This window comes from Lagenorhynchus albirostris, chromosome 5 (genome assembly GCF_949774975.1).
Source record: "Lagenorhynchus albirostris chromosome 5, mLagAlb1.1, whole genome shotgun sequence".
NCBI classification, from domain to species: Eukaryota; Metazoa; Chordata; class Mammalia; order Artiodactyla; family Delphinidae; genus Lagenorhynchus; species Lagenorhynchus albirostris.
This window is the reverse complement of record NC_083099.1, coordinates 126,921,532-126,935,375: the sequence shown is the minus strand read 5'-3', so window position 1 is coordinate 126,935,375 and position 13,844 is coordinate 126,921,532. Positions and strand designations below refer to the sequence as shown.

Here is a 13,844-nt window from a genome sequence, read left to right as displayed (position 1 = left end):
CTCTAAATTCTTTTCATGTTTAACACAAATAAACATCAAGAATAAAACAACATTTTTAGTTGAGTTGCCAGGGACAACATAGTAAGAAAGCATGTGTTAATGTGTGGCTATTAAAATTCCTATCTTGTTGCCTACTACTTCTTCTCTTTGAAATAAGTGCCTGTTAAGCATTATGCTTCTCAAGGTTAATTAGTGTCTTGCTGAATTATTGTGGCTGAAAGTAGGTAACAAGATGCCTTTTTTCTTCTGTTTAATGCCTTTGTTTCAGAATGCTTGTTCCTATGTATTTAAAATGTCCCTCTAAGGAAATGAGGGCATCTATAGTTTGGAAAAGCACCTAAGGCATAGCGGTCATGCGTCAGGTCTCCCAATTTAAACCTGCTGTGACTGGGAAAATACTGACCTCCTTTCATAATCACGATCCGTGCCTTTCCAGTGTGTGATAGATCCGAGAGCTGCCGTCCCCCTCTTACAGAATGTTCCATCTGTCAAAGGGTTTCAGGTCCCTGCAGGCTTCTGTTTTGCCTTTCTAGAGACATGTGGGGGATGGAGCGAAGTGGACTTCCTAAAACTGGGGAAGCCACATGTTGTACATCATTCTATAGACTACAGATGTCATTCTTAGTAAGTAGAGTGTGGGGTTTTTTTTCAAGTACGCACCAAATAATTTAGTGACCAACAACTCAAACTTACGGCATAAAATATATACCGAATATACTGAAACTTTTCACATACCTCATCCAGATATCTCCCGCAATTACAATCCTTTCTCTTGCATTTGTTTTCCAGGTGTTCTTTGCAGAAGACGTGGGTTCAAACAAAGGTGCAATCATTGGACTCATGGTGGGCGGTGTTGTCATAGCAACAGTGATTGTCATCACCCTGGTGATGCTAAAGAAGAAACAGTACACGTCCATCCATCATGGTGTGGTGGAGGTAGGTAAACGTGGCTGCATGTTTGCAGGTGGGAGTTAAAGACTATGAAGAAAATCTTGCTGGGTGTTAGACGAAGAATCATCCAAGTATCTCTTTGAACAAACAATCCATATTGCTGCTCAAGTTGCAGCTATTTTCTTGCTTCTGGTTTTTATTCATTCCAACTTATAACTACTGTGATCGAGACATTGGGGATATATGCTGCTATCTCAACTTCTTATAATTTGTATTGAAATATCAAAATAATACTAATGGTAATGCCTGGCTTACGGATATTGTGATTACAGATATTGTGATTACAGACATTTAAAAGAAAAAATAACAGCAGAAGTCACAAATGAAAAAAAGGAAGTGGAAGCCTGCTTTTAAAAAAAAAAAAATTTTAAGCACGCTTATTCCTGGATTTTTTTATCTTAAATAATTTCATTTCTAACTCAAGCCAGGTAATAGTAAATAATTTTCAGTAAAGAGTCTTACCTTTAAAGTCTCACAGAAAATCACATTATACCAAAAGGCTGAGTGAAATATACAAGGTTGTTCAAGACCTTTAACCTGTCACCCTGCACATCCACCTGAAATATCTTAGTTTCAAGGTGTTAGTGCAGTGGCACTGGAGGTGGAGAGAAGACCCACAAAGTGACAATTACATCTACTTGAGACTGTCCAAACACCCCAACCTGTGAGAAACAAGAGTATGTACAGCACAGAGGTAGCGAGTTACACCAACAAAATAGAGTAAGCTGCGGGATTCAAATATGATGCCTTAAACCCATGATACAAAATATTTTAAAATAAAATTAAATGTGCAAATAAGTTCTTCATATGCATTTAAAATGCAGGGTTTAGGGGAGGAACCTCACAGTATATGTATTTTTTAGGAAACTGTTAGGGAAAGTGAATTAATACATCTTGAGAAGTTTAGAATTTTTAGAGCTGAAAGAGATCTCAATAATCAATTAATTGATCTTCTCATTTTCTAGATGAGAAAACAGACCCAGACAGAAGACATGTCCTTTCAATGTCAAATTCCGTAGAGCCAAGTTCACAGTACAGATTTCCCCACATCCTGTCCATTGCTTTTTCCATCAGAGCAAAGTTCAGATATTTCCAGTGAGTTAAACTTCTCACTAACCCCAAGGAAATGTGCTCCAAACCATTCTTGATTATAGGAGGGCAGGAACAGTTTAAATAAATTAAGTTTGTGGCAAAGCCAGAAACCTCATTTAGTTCAGCACTTGGAACATCCAGGCTCCTTGTTTACAGGAGCTGCTGATGGAAATTGGTTTTGAGTCTTGTTTTTCTTGTCCATCCTGGTGTAGATGTGCTAAAGAACAGTGAAATGAATGAATTCAGGAAATAGGTGGCAAGATGTATAAGAACTGAGTGATTGACAGATAGGAGGGTGAGCACATAAATAAGCGATGACGACGTCATGAAGTGTGGGGCGCTGCTCTTCATAGTAGTATTTCTGAGCTTCTGTCCTTTGAAACAGTATAAGATGTATTATTAGTAGCATTATTAGCATCAGTAATCTCATTTCTACTCAAAACAATTTTTTTTCAAAAAAACAATTTTTTTTCATTTTTCATTTTAATTGCATGTTTGAGAAAAAAAAAACCTGTTTTCATACTTGAATAATTCAAAAGTCCATTTAAATTTTTTTAATATAATCATACATTTTAATGGCCTTGAACTGATGAATCTACCCAAGCGGTGGCTTCCTTTTTATCAAAGTGCCCGTCTTTGGTGCCAAAGGACAAAGAGCCTATACTGGTTTGCTCAGGCTGCCATAGCAAAGCCACAGGGTGGCTTAAACAACAGAAATGTATTTCCTCACAATTCCTGAGGCCTCTCTCCTGGGCTCATAGGTGGCCTCCCTGTGCCTTTACATCACCTTCCCCTGTGCAGGTCTGTGTCCTAATCTCCTCTTCTTGTAAGGACACCAGTATTAACTGCATAAGGTCCACACTAATGACCTCACTTAACCTTAATTTCACCTCTAAAGACCCTCCAAATACAGGTATATTGTGAGGTATTAAGGATCAGGTTTTTAGCCTCAGAATTTGGGGAGGACACAGTTCCACCCATAACAGAGGCCAGTGATGCTGGGCGGTAAAACAAGGCATCTCAGGGGCTCTTTGCCGTGATTACCATGATTCTGCATGAGACTTACCGGGTACTGATTTCAAAGGACACATTCCCCAGGTCCCACCCCAGACCTAGGAAAACAGAATTTCTAAATAAGAGGCTGGAAATCTGAGTGTAGAAAATGTTCACAGCTGAATCAGACATGCAGTCAGTTTTGAGAATCACTGATGGATATATAGTATTACCACTCCTGCCTCTTTGTTGTCTAAGCAAACCTTAGGGAGTAGAAAATGGTATCTCCTTGTCTCCAAGCTCACTAGTCTCTCACTGGTTGCCTTTTAAGCCTTCTTACAGCTGCCTAGGTTAAATGTTTCTTTTGGTTAGTTAGCAAGAAAAGTCTCCTTGGTTTTGGAATATTAGAGCAGTTGATGCTTTAACATGAGTTCTGAAAAAAAATTAATTAATTTTTAAACCAGAAGGCATCCTTGTAGGGAAGGCAGTCGATCAGCCCTTCTCTTGGTATTTATTTTGTTAGCTACTTGAGAGCAACTAGGAACCTCTAGAGTGACTGCCCCACCTCCTTTTGTGTTTCTTTTCTTCATTTCCTCTCACTTCCTTCTTCCTTAAAGTAACGATGTTGTCAAGAGCCGGGAAACCATCCCTTTTTCCCTGAAAAGGCCTTCCTTTCTCTCCATTCCTTAGGTAACCCTTTCTCAAACTCCGTGTTGAGCCAGTGTTCAACACGGAGCTTGAGGAACTTCAGGCTAACTTCATCTAAGGTGCTCGTCGTCATCCCTGCCCTTAGGAAGGTGATAGTCTAGCTGTGGTGGTTTTGCACTTGGACACAGAGAGCTGCAACCCAGCCTAGACACCTAGGGTGCCTCACGTGGTCTGGGTGATGCAGGGTGCTGGGGGGTTTCAACATGATTGCTCTCAGAATCTACGCCGAACGAAGTGATCCTCCCACACACATTTCTCTGCCTGTCTTAGCAGGTTGTCACCCTCAAGGACGTGGAAATAAGTTTATTGCCAGCTCTGGTTAACCTATTTCATTAATGAGTAACCTTATTTCACTAAGAACAAAAATGAGTAAATGGGTATTCCCAGATGGATGGGTCTAAGTCTGTCAGAACAGAATACAGTCACACTTCACGCCATCCGTGCATGAAGGAGAAATCACGACAAAAGCCTTGGTGTCCAGGAAATTGCTCCTTCTTAGAGGAAAAGATTCCTGCAGAAGATCACAGAGGTGTGGAAGTGAAAGCAAGCCCAGTACTTTTATGAATAGAATCGTTACCCGGTGGAAATGAGCAGTTGCCAGTTTTTGTTTTGAAAAACTAAGCAATAAATATTGATTTAGTGACTTGCTTAGTCATAGGGCCAGAGATTCAGTCTGTAAGTCATTAGCCACGGTTTCCCAAGGAGATGACAGTGCTTCATTTGTGCTTCAAGCAGTGACAAGATAGCCTTCCATTGTTCTGTTTCCCAAATGCGTGCACCATCTCTGGTGGCTGAGTATCCCAGCGCCTGCTGAATTACCCACCATTGTCCTGCTGTAATCAGGTTCTGCAAAGCCCATTGACCCCAGGTTCTGTTTAGTAGCAGACAGTCCTTTTCTACACTGATGTCAGTTGACACTGAATATTTTAAAATATATATTGAAGTAGTATGTCCACTACTTCTCATCTTTAATAAGAAGGGGGGGGCACAAATTCTCTTTATTGAAGGACATGAAAAAATTTTCCTTTCACAGATCTGATAACTAGAACACCAGAAGTCTCCCATCCCCGCCCCCAGTCATCTCATGAATGATCTAAAGAAGAGAGTTGCTTATTTAGCTTTTTATGGAGATATGGCATATGACTCTTTCTAATGAATGTGCTATCAGATTGGTGACATTATAAAAATAGGTCCTTATGGGTCCTTTCTTCCTGACAAAAAGTCAATCTTTAGTGGAGGCACCTAGCCACCGCTATAGCAGTCAGACAGATTGGTCAGGTTAAATTGGAAGCAATGGTAAGAAAAAGTGAAGGTGGACTCAAAATCTTCAGGTGGCTGGAAGTGAACTGCAGGAGGAGAAATTGGAAGGTCAGAGGAAGTCCTCAGCATAGCGGGAGAGTTCCAGGGCATGCCTGAAGAATTACTTGATGTAGGCACTAAATATCACTGAACTACTTATAAAGAGATGGAAATATAATTAAGAAAATGAACATGTATACTGTAGAGTAGAAAACCAATACTGCAAGGTTACTAGAAGGGATAAACCATTAGCTTGAAAACGTCATTGCTGTTCTCTTTGCTTGTGCTTTTCCTTCCCATGTTCCTGGTGTTTCTGATGTTCTTACACTCTCCGGTTATTTTGCATGTTTAGTTTATCTTATCCGCCATTCTTTGTCCACCTAGATGACCTGAAATGAAAAGTCTTAGGGGCCGGGATTCTGTTGTTGGGCCATGCATAAAGGGACACCCATCAACACACATCCTGCTGATTACTATACATAATAAAATTAAAGTACAGTGTCCACTGGCCCTCCTCCAAGCTTAAAGTACCTACACGAGAAACGGGATGGCAGGGGTATCTAGAAATTAAGGAGAGACCCAAATAGATTGTATGTCTACAGTCTAATGGTTGAGCTATAAATTCTTCTGGATATAGTGAAGCAATAAACAGCTCCAAAGAGTCAAGTTCAGGGAGAAAGGGGTAGGAAGAGGGCATTAGCCAAACAGTAGTCAAAAGCCCTACTCAAGGTCGTATTAGGACCAGATGAATCAGGCTCTTTGGGCTCAGTTCTCAGTGTGTGTCAGCAGCAGTGACCGTGGAAATCCAAGGTGGGGTGCAGCGCAGGGGCCCGGGGTCTCTAACAAAGATGAAGACTTCAGATCAGTCACTACTCCCATCAAGTCCAGAAAGTCCAGAGAGGGGACGCTCAGAGGTGCTGTGCCGGGTGGGTTTTCATCTCAGCAAGTGACACATGTTCCTGCCCCGGGGAGCAGATGGGGATCCTGTCCCCCACTCCATTGTTCTGTGGGTTCTTCCAGAATAAGCACCACTGGCTACATCTTCCCCCAGCTCCGTTTGCAGGGAAATAGTGAGTGACAGATAGCTGAGGCTTGTTGGGGTGAAAGGCTCCCCCTTACCTGCTGCCCTTCCTTCAGTGGTAGGTTTATCCATGGACATGAGTACTGTGTTTCACTTTTAGCTCTTGAGGGGTTGGGAATAAAAAGATGCAATCCACACTCCTTGGGTGCCATGTTGTAAAGGCAGTCCCTTCTCCTGTAGCTCCTGAGCCCTCTGAGGCCTGAGGGCCAAGCCGCCTCACTGCAGGACTGGCCGAACAGCTGCCCTCCCAGCGGCAAAGGGTCCTGAAGATTAGCAAGTAGAAAAGAGGCCAAGAAAAGACAGGAAAGTTAGCTGCCTGACTTGCATACGGCCTCTGAGCCTCGCATTTACTGGCAGGGCTCTCTTAAAGAGTTGGGCTTTGGCCTTTGAAGAGAAGATCAACTATTAAGTTGCCAGGTGTTCCCCTGTCCTTGATGAACGCAGCCAGTATGAGGGTTGACGTTGGCTCCAGGGGGAGATACAAGTTTAATACTCCAACAATCAAGCAGCGCTATGTTTTCTTCCCCACTCAGAAACATAGCAGCTTTGTGCTTGATCTCCTTGGCAAGATTTTTTTTTAATCTCCACATTCTTTGAAATCTCAGCTAAGAGGTGGCACAGCGCAAAAAAGAAGCCCAAATTCAAATGGCATAGGGCTGCAGACAGGCTGTTTCCTGCAAGCAGATTTGGAGAATGAATGAAATCTCTTGTTATTGGTGCTGACTTTTTTTTTTTTTTTTTTTTTTTGCGGTACGCGGGCCTCTCACTGTTGTGGCCTCTCCCGTTGCGGAGCACAGGCTCCGGACGCGCAGGCCCAGCGGCCATGGCTCACGGGCCCAGCCGCTCCGCAGCATGTGGGATCTTCCCAGACCGGGGCACGAACCCATGTCCCCCGCATCGGCAGGTGGACTCTCAACCACTGTGCCACCAGGGAAGCCCACCAGGAAGCTGACCTTTAATGATGGCATTTTAACTTACAAGTTAGTGGCTAATGACACAATTGCCAATTAAAGCAAGGTGACCTCATTTGTTGACAACAGAGCAGATCAAAGGAGGAGAAAGGGATGAGAAAACACCAGTGATTATTCCCCCGGGGCCAGCGATGGTGAGCATCCATTTGAGCCGTGTCCTCTGAGGGGAATTTTACGTCTTTTTATTCCAGCTGCCTTGAGATTAGCCAAGGTGATCATTCCAACTAATGACCATACTGAAAGGTGTCAATTGGTCCATGAGGTGGAGTCATACAAAGTAACCTTGGGGGAACCAGATTACTCCAGCTTTATTGAGATATATTGACATATAACACTATTAGTTTTAAGTTTGCAGCATGATAATTTGATATATGTATATATTGTGAAATGATTACCCAAATAAGTTTAGTTAACAACTATCACTTCACATAATTACAATTTTTTTCTTGTTATGAGAACTTTGAAGATCTGTTCTCTTAACGACTTTCAAATATACAATGCAGTATTGTTGACTATAGTTACCATGCTCTACATAACACCCCCAGAACTTATAACTGGAAGTTTGTGTCTTTCGACCATCTTCACCCATTTCAACAACTCTGCAACCACCAGTCTGCTCACTGTATCTATGATTTGGGTTTTTTTAGATTCCACATATAAGTGAAGTCCTATAGTATTTGTCTTTTTCTCTGACTTATTTTGCTTAGCATAATGCCCTCAAGGTTCATCCATCTTGTCGCAAACTTCAGAATTCCCTTCTTTATTATGGCTGAATAATATTCCGTCATGTGTGTATCACATTTTCTTGATCCATTCATCCATTAATGGGCACTTAGTTTGTGTCCATGTCTTGGCTATTGTAAATAATACTGCACTGAACATTGGGGTGCAGGTATCTTTGCAAGATAGTGATATCATTTCCTTTGGATACATACTCAGAAGTGGAATTGCTGGGTCGTATGGTAGTTCTATGTTTGGTTTACTGAGGAGACTCCATAGTGACTGCACCATGCTTTCGGTCTAAATTATTCATTAGCCGGTGTGGTTTAGTCATGGTGTATCAGTCGCCCTCCATCCCCTAGACCTAGTGCCCTAGCACCAACACACCCACTCTCTGGTGTTTGTCCTTCGTCGGGTTCAGGGGGAAAAGCTGCTTCAGGAGCTAGATGTCACTTTGCAGCACTGGACAGTGGAGAGCAGGCCTGCGGCATTCTGGAAATGATGAAGGGACCCCGATCTCATCATGTACAGAATAGAAAACATCCCTTTGAAAGAAAAAACAACTTCTGGACAGCACATCTTACCCTTTCCTGTGGAAGACATGCTTCTTCACTCTGATTAAATTTGTGTTGATTTTCTCCATCTTCCACTGGTTTTACAGAAGTTTTAAAGCAATTATAACAAAACTAAGCTTTCATTTATTCAGCAAAGAGTTAAGTATTTGCTTCCTCTCGTCTGTGGACTATTTGAGGTACAGCAAATATAGTAGAAACCTAAACATCTCCCCACACACCCCAACACACACCTGGCCCAGCCTGCAGAGAGTAAATAAGTGTAGCTCTGGCCTAACAGTGACACTGAGGGGAGGAACACAAGTTTACAACTGCTGGCCTGATCTTGGAGGGGAACCACCATATCACAGAGGGAATCTCTTTAAACCTTCGGATGACATACTTTTAGAATCTTAATGTTACGTTAAAAAATAATAATCTGGAACAGCATGTTCTTTCTGTGTCTTTTAATATCTTTTGATATACCTATATCATTATTTTAATTAAAAGAGTCTTTCTTTAACATCTTAAATTTAGTGAACACGGAGACAAACTAAAACGAGCTCGGGGAGATATTCAGCAGTCTTCCTTTCTACTTTGCTGAATCTCTCTCCGTAATACTGTTGGCTTTTTTTTCTAGCTTAACACCACACTTTTCAAGTAAGGGAGTCTTTCCTGGAAGCCTTTTGTCTTTTTTCGAGCCAACAGGGGAAGAAAAAAATATTTATTGCCCTAGATGTATCCAGTTACTATTCAGTTGGAGAAGCAACCAATGAGCGCTTCGCAAGCAAAGCCAGCAGGTCAAAGTTTTAAGCGCCACCTAGTGATAGATGGAGCATCTGCATAACTGGTGGGCACAGGCGTTCTGCTCCATGTCAAAATGGTGAAGAAAGAGGGAAAACTGTGGGTGTTCTCAAATCTTGGCAAGAAAAGAGTACAGTGCACCTTATCTTTTTACTGCTTCTCCGTGTGCACTCTTAAAAGATTGCTTTTCTTAACGCATTTGTCCTCGTTCTTGCTTTGCAGGTTGACGCTGCTGTGACCCCAGAGGAGCGCCACCTCTCCAAGATGCAGCAGAATGGCTACGAAAACCCAACTTACAAGTTCTTTGAGCAGATGCAGAACTAGACCACCACCGCAGCAGCCTCTGAAGTTGGACAGCAAAACCATTGCTTCACAACCCATCGGTGTTCATTTAGAGAATAATGTGGAAAGAAACAAACCCTTCTGTTTTATTATTTACTCATTATCGCCTTTCGACAGCTGTGCTGTAACACAAGTAGATGCCTGAACTTGAATTAATATACAAATCAGTAATGTATTCTCTCTCTTCATATTTCGGTCTCTCCACTACATTATTAATGGGTTTTGTGTACTGTAAAGAATTTAGCTGTATCGAACTAGTGCATGAATAGATTCCCTCCTGATTATTTATCACATAGCCCCTTAGCCAGTTGTATATTATTCTTGTGGTTTGTGACCCAGTTAAGTCCTACTTTGAAATATGCTTTAAGAATCGATGGGGGATGCTTCATGTGAACGTGGGAGTTTAGCTGCTTCTCTTGCCTAAGTATTCTTTTCCTGATCACTATGCATTTTAAAGTTAAACATTTTTATGTATTCCAAATGAGTTAGAGGATTTTTTTTTCCACAATGACATTTTACTGTACAGATTGCTGCTTCTGCTATATTTGTTATATAGGAATTATGAGGATACACGTTTATTTCTTTGTGCCTGTTTTATGTGCACACATTAGGCATTGAGAATTGAAACTTTTTTTTGTCCACGTATCTTCGGATCTTTGATAAATAAAAGAATCCCTGTTCATTGTAAGCACTTTTACAGGTGGGGGAGGGTGGGATGGGATTGCTCTGCTGGTCTCCAATTACCAAGAATTCTCCCCAAAAATTTTCTGCAGGATGATTGTACAGAATCATTGCTATGACCATGATAGCTTTCTACACTGTATTACATAAATAAATTAAATAAAATGATGCTGGGCAAGAGTTTTCTTTGAAGAATGACTATGGATGTTAAATATTCAAAGTAATTTTGGGTGGGGAAGAAGAGGTAGATTCCGTTTCTTTCACGCAGTCTGAAACACTTTATTTATGATACCAAAAAAAAAAACAAAAAATGGAAGTGGAAGGGACAAAATCAGGGAATGTGGAAGGCAAGCCTAGACAAACCCTTTGAGATTTGTCTTCAATTTGTATAAAACGGTGTTTTCATGTAAATAAATACATTATTGGAGGAGCGCCATTGTGCTGGTGTGAATGATTCCATGGTAACAACCTTCTGATCCTTGAGTCATCGGAAGACTGCTAAGAACATTCTAATGCTGGGCATCCACACCTGTGGTGTCTTAGCTGTAAGTCTGAGCAGGAAATCGGGGCCAACAGGCAACTCCCAGTGCTAGTAAAATACTTCATAGACCTAATTCAGTTTTTACTTGGTCCAAACTATTTTGCTGCCATATCTTCGTCCTCAAGTTTGTCCCTGTCTTAGTCCATTCAGGCTACTATAATAAAATTATAAGCTATTGGGTAGCTACTGGGTTTCTCACAGTTCTGGAGGCTGGATGTCTGAGATCCGGGTACGAGCATGGTCAGGTGAGGGCCCTCTTCCAGGTCGCAGACTTCTGTGTCCTCACGTGGAAGGGACTAGGGCCTCTCTGGAGCCTCCTTTACAAGGGCACTAATCCCATTCATGAGAACTCCACCATCATGACCTAATCACCTCCCAAAGGCCCGACCTCCTAATGCCATCACATTGGGCATTAGGACTTCAATGTGAAGTTTGGGGGAACACAAACATACTGACAGATTGTAACAGCCCTTAATAAGATATGAAGAGAAAAGTTCTAGGGAAATGAAAGAAGACCAGCTGATAGCTATCAATAAAGCAGGATTTCTCAACCGTGGCACTTTTGATATTTTGTAGGGAGTAATTCCTTGTTTTGAACATTGTAAGATGCTCAGCAGCGTTCCTGGTCTCCACCCACTTCATGCCAGTAGCACTCCCCAGTTATGATCATCAAAAATGTCTCCAGACATTGCCAGATGTCCCTTATGGGGGGAAGATCATCCCCATTTGAGAACCTCTGCTCTATATCTATTTTAAAACAATGTCATGTGTACTGTACATGATTTTCTTTTTTTTTTTGCGATACACGGGCCTCTCATTGTTGTGGCCTCTCCCGTTGCAGAGCACAGGCTCCAGACGCGCAGGCTCAGCGGCCATGGCTCACAGGCCCAGCCGCTCCGCGGCATGTGGGATCTTCCCGGACCGGGGCACGAACCCGCGTCCCCTGCATCGGCAGGCGGACTCTCAACCACTGTGCCACGAGGGAAGCCTTGTGCATGATTTTTAATTGGAGAAGTCTGGTCAACTTCTATTCCAAAGGTCTAAGAACACGTTGACCCTGGTGTTTTTGCTGTGCTGTGCTTGATAACAGGAACATGAGAACCAGCCAGCACCTTTTAGCCTTAAGTAGCAACCTTTCAAACACTAAGCACAGAAAATTAATCAGAATTGTTTCATCATGTCACTATGCAGTATGAACAGACTCAATTAAAACTCATCTGACTGTGTCTTATTTTGAGGAGAACAAAATACTCAGCTCCCTCTTGCTGTTCAGGGCAATTAGACATGACTGCTATATGAAGATGCTTAACTTGACAGTTTACATGTATAAGCAACAGTTCCATTTTGCCTGACCCAAAGAGAGGTAGCTAATGGGGGGAAATTAGTCCTAATATAACAGTAATGAAATAACAGTAATGAAATGAAACCAAACCTTCTCAAACATACGATGTTACTCCCAAGCCAGCCTTTAATGCCAGTAGTTGCAACCTTTAGCTTTGATCATTTTGGAGCTAATGAAAAGAAATTAAGTATATATATACATATATATGTATATATATACACACAATTATGTATACATATACTGTATATAATTATGGAGGAAAAGAATAATGCCTTATAATCTTATTCTCAAATTAAGGTATAATGAAAGAATTCTCCAGATGGTCTGGAGATTAATCAATAGATAATTTACACAAAACTAAAGTGTTACAAAATAAAATTGTAGTAGTAGTTGCCCAGGCCAAATTTCAAGGATTTTGAGGGAGTTTGGCCTGGCAAGCCTGATGGATGAAGAACAGAATCTCAATGTAGGTTTTTTCTTTTTTCTTTTTTCTTTCTTTTTTATTTATTTATTTTCTTTATAATAACGGGGTCTTCGTTGAGGCGTGTGGGATCTTTTCATTGGGGCGTGCAGGCTTCTCTCTAGTTGTGGCGTGCGGGTTTAGTTTCACTCGTTGAGGCGCACGGGTTCAGTAGTTGTGGCGTGCAGGCTTAGTTGCCCCACGGCATGTGGGATCTTAGTTCCCCAACCAGGGATCAAACCCGAGTCCCCTGCATTGGAGACAGATTCTTTACCACTGGACCACCAAGGAAATCCCTCAATATAATTTTAATTCATATGTATTTATTATGAGTGAAGTTGGAAATTCTTTCATATGTTCAATGGCCATTTAATAACTCTGAATTTTCTGTTTATCTCTTTTGTTTTGGGCTTAAAGTCTACTTGGCTATCAGGATTGCAACCCCTGCTCTCTTACTGTTTCCATTTGCCCAGTAAACCTTTGCCCAAGCTTTTATTTTTAGCTTTTTCAATTGCTGCGCTTTAAGTGTGTGTCTTGTATACAGCACAGGGTTGGGTTTTTGCTATGTGAGCCAGTTTGAAAATCTTTTAAGACACAAGTTAGGCCCATTCAGTTTTATGATATGCCTCCTATGTTTGCTCTCAATTCTTTCATATCTCCTATAGTTACTGAGTGTATTATATTTACTTCTATGAGGGAAGGACTCTTAGCCTGTCAGCAGAGGGGGGTTATAGGAAGCTTTGTATTTTTATTCTAGTAGTTACTGTTACATTTATATTTTTTCCAATGCTCTTAATCCCTTTTTTCTTAACCTTTTGCTACCTGTCTTTTCTAAATGACATTCTTTGCCTCCCACTTATCTATACAACAATCAGTGGTCTTACTCTCCTTTCCCCCTTTTCTCTCTCTCCTCCCATTTTTTTGGTTGTGTTTGTTCTACTTTATCTGTACGTAAGTGTTGACAGGTTTTTTTTCAGCCCATGACCTCCGCCCCCCATTTTAGTCTTAGCCCTGCAGTTGAGTATGTGGATCTCTCCATCAGTCTTTTATTCCTAGACATCTTTAGGTAGGAGGGAGCTCACCCTCCAGTCAGTTCCTCAGCAGGAGCACATGGGAACAGTGTCCTGGAGTTCTAGCAGGTTCAAAACCGATTTTCTAGGACCTTGAAATTTGAAGTACAGCTTGTTTATCCTTAAGTTTCTTGAGAAGGCTGCACCACTGTTTCCTTGCTTTGTATGTTATTTTTAGAAATCTGAGACCAAATTAAGATCATGCATTTTGCATGATCACTCCCTCCCCTACAGTGAC

The 13,844-nt window shown here is 41.5% G+C and overlaps 2 protein-coding genes across 3 annotated transcripts in view; one reads left to right on the top strand and one right to left on the bottom strand.

Moving 5' to 3' along the window:
- APP (amyloid beta precursor protein) overlaps positions 1–10,623 on the top strand; it is a 275,906-nt gene extending 265,283 nt beyond the window's left edge. For both annotated transcript variants that reach the window (XM_060150785.1, XM_060150786.1), the window contains 2 exons: positions 790–936; positions 9,393–10,623. In XM_060150785.1, coding sequence (XP_060006768.1) covers positions 790–936; positions 9,393–9,494 — 249 coding nt within the window. In that variant the 3' untranslated portion in view covers positions 9,495–10,623. The remainder of the gene's footprint in view (positions 1–789; positions 937–9,392) is intronic.
- Positions 1–13,844, bottom strand: part of JAM2 (junctional adhesion molecule 2) — a 410,153-nt gene that overhangs the window by 178,927 nt on the left and 217,382 nt on the right. The window lies entirely within an intron of this gene.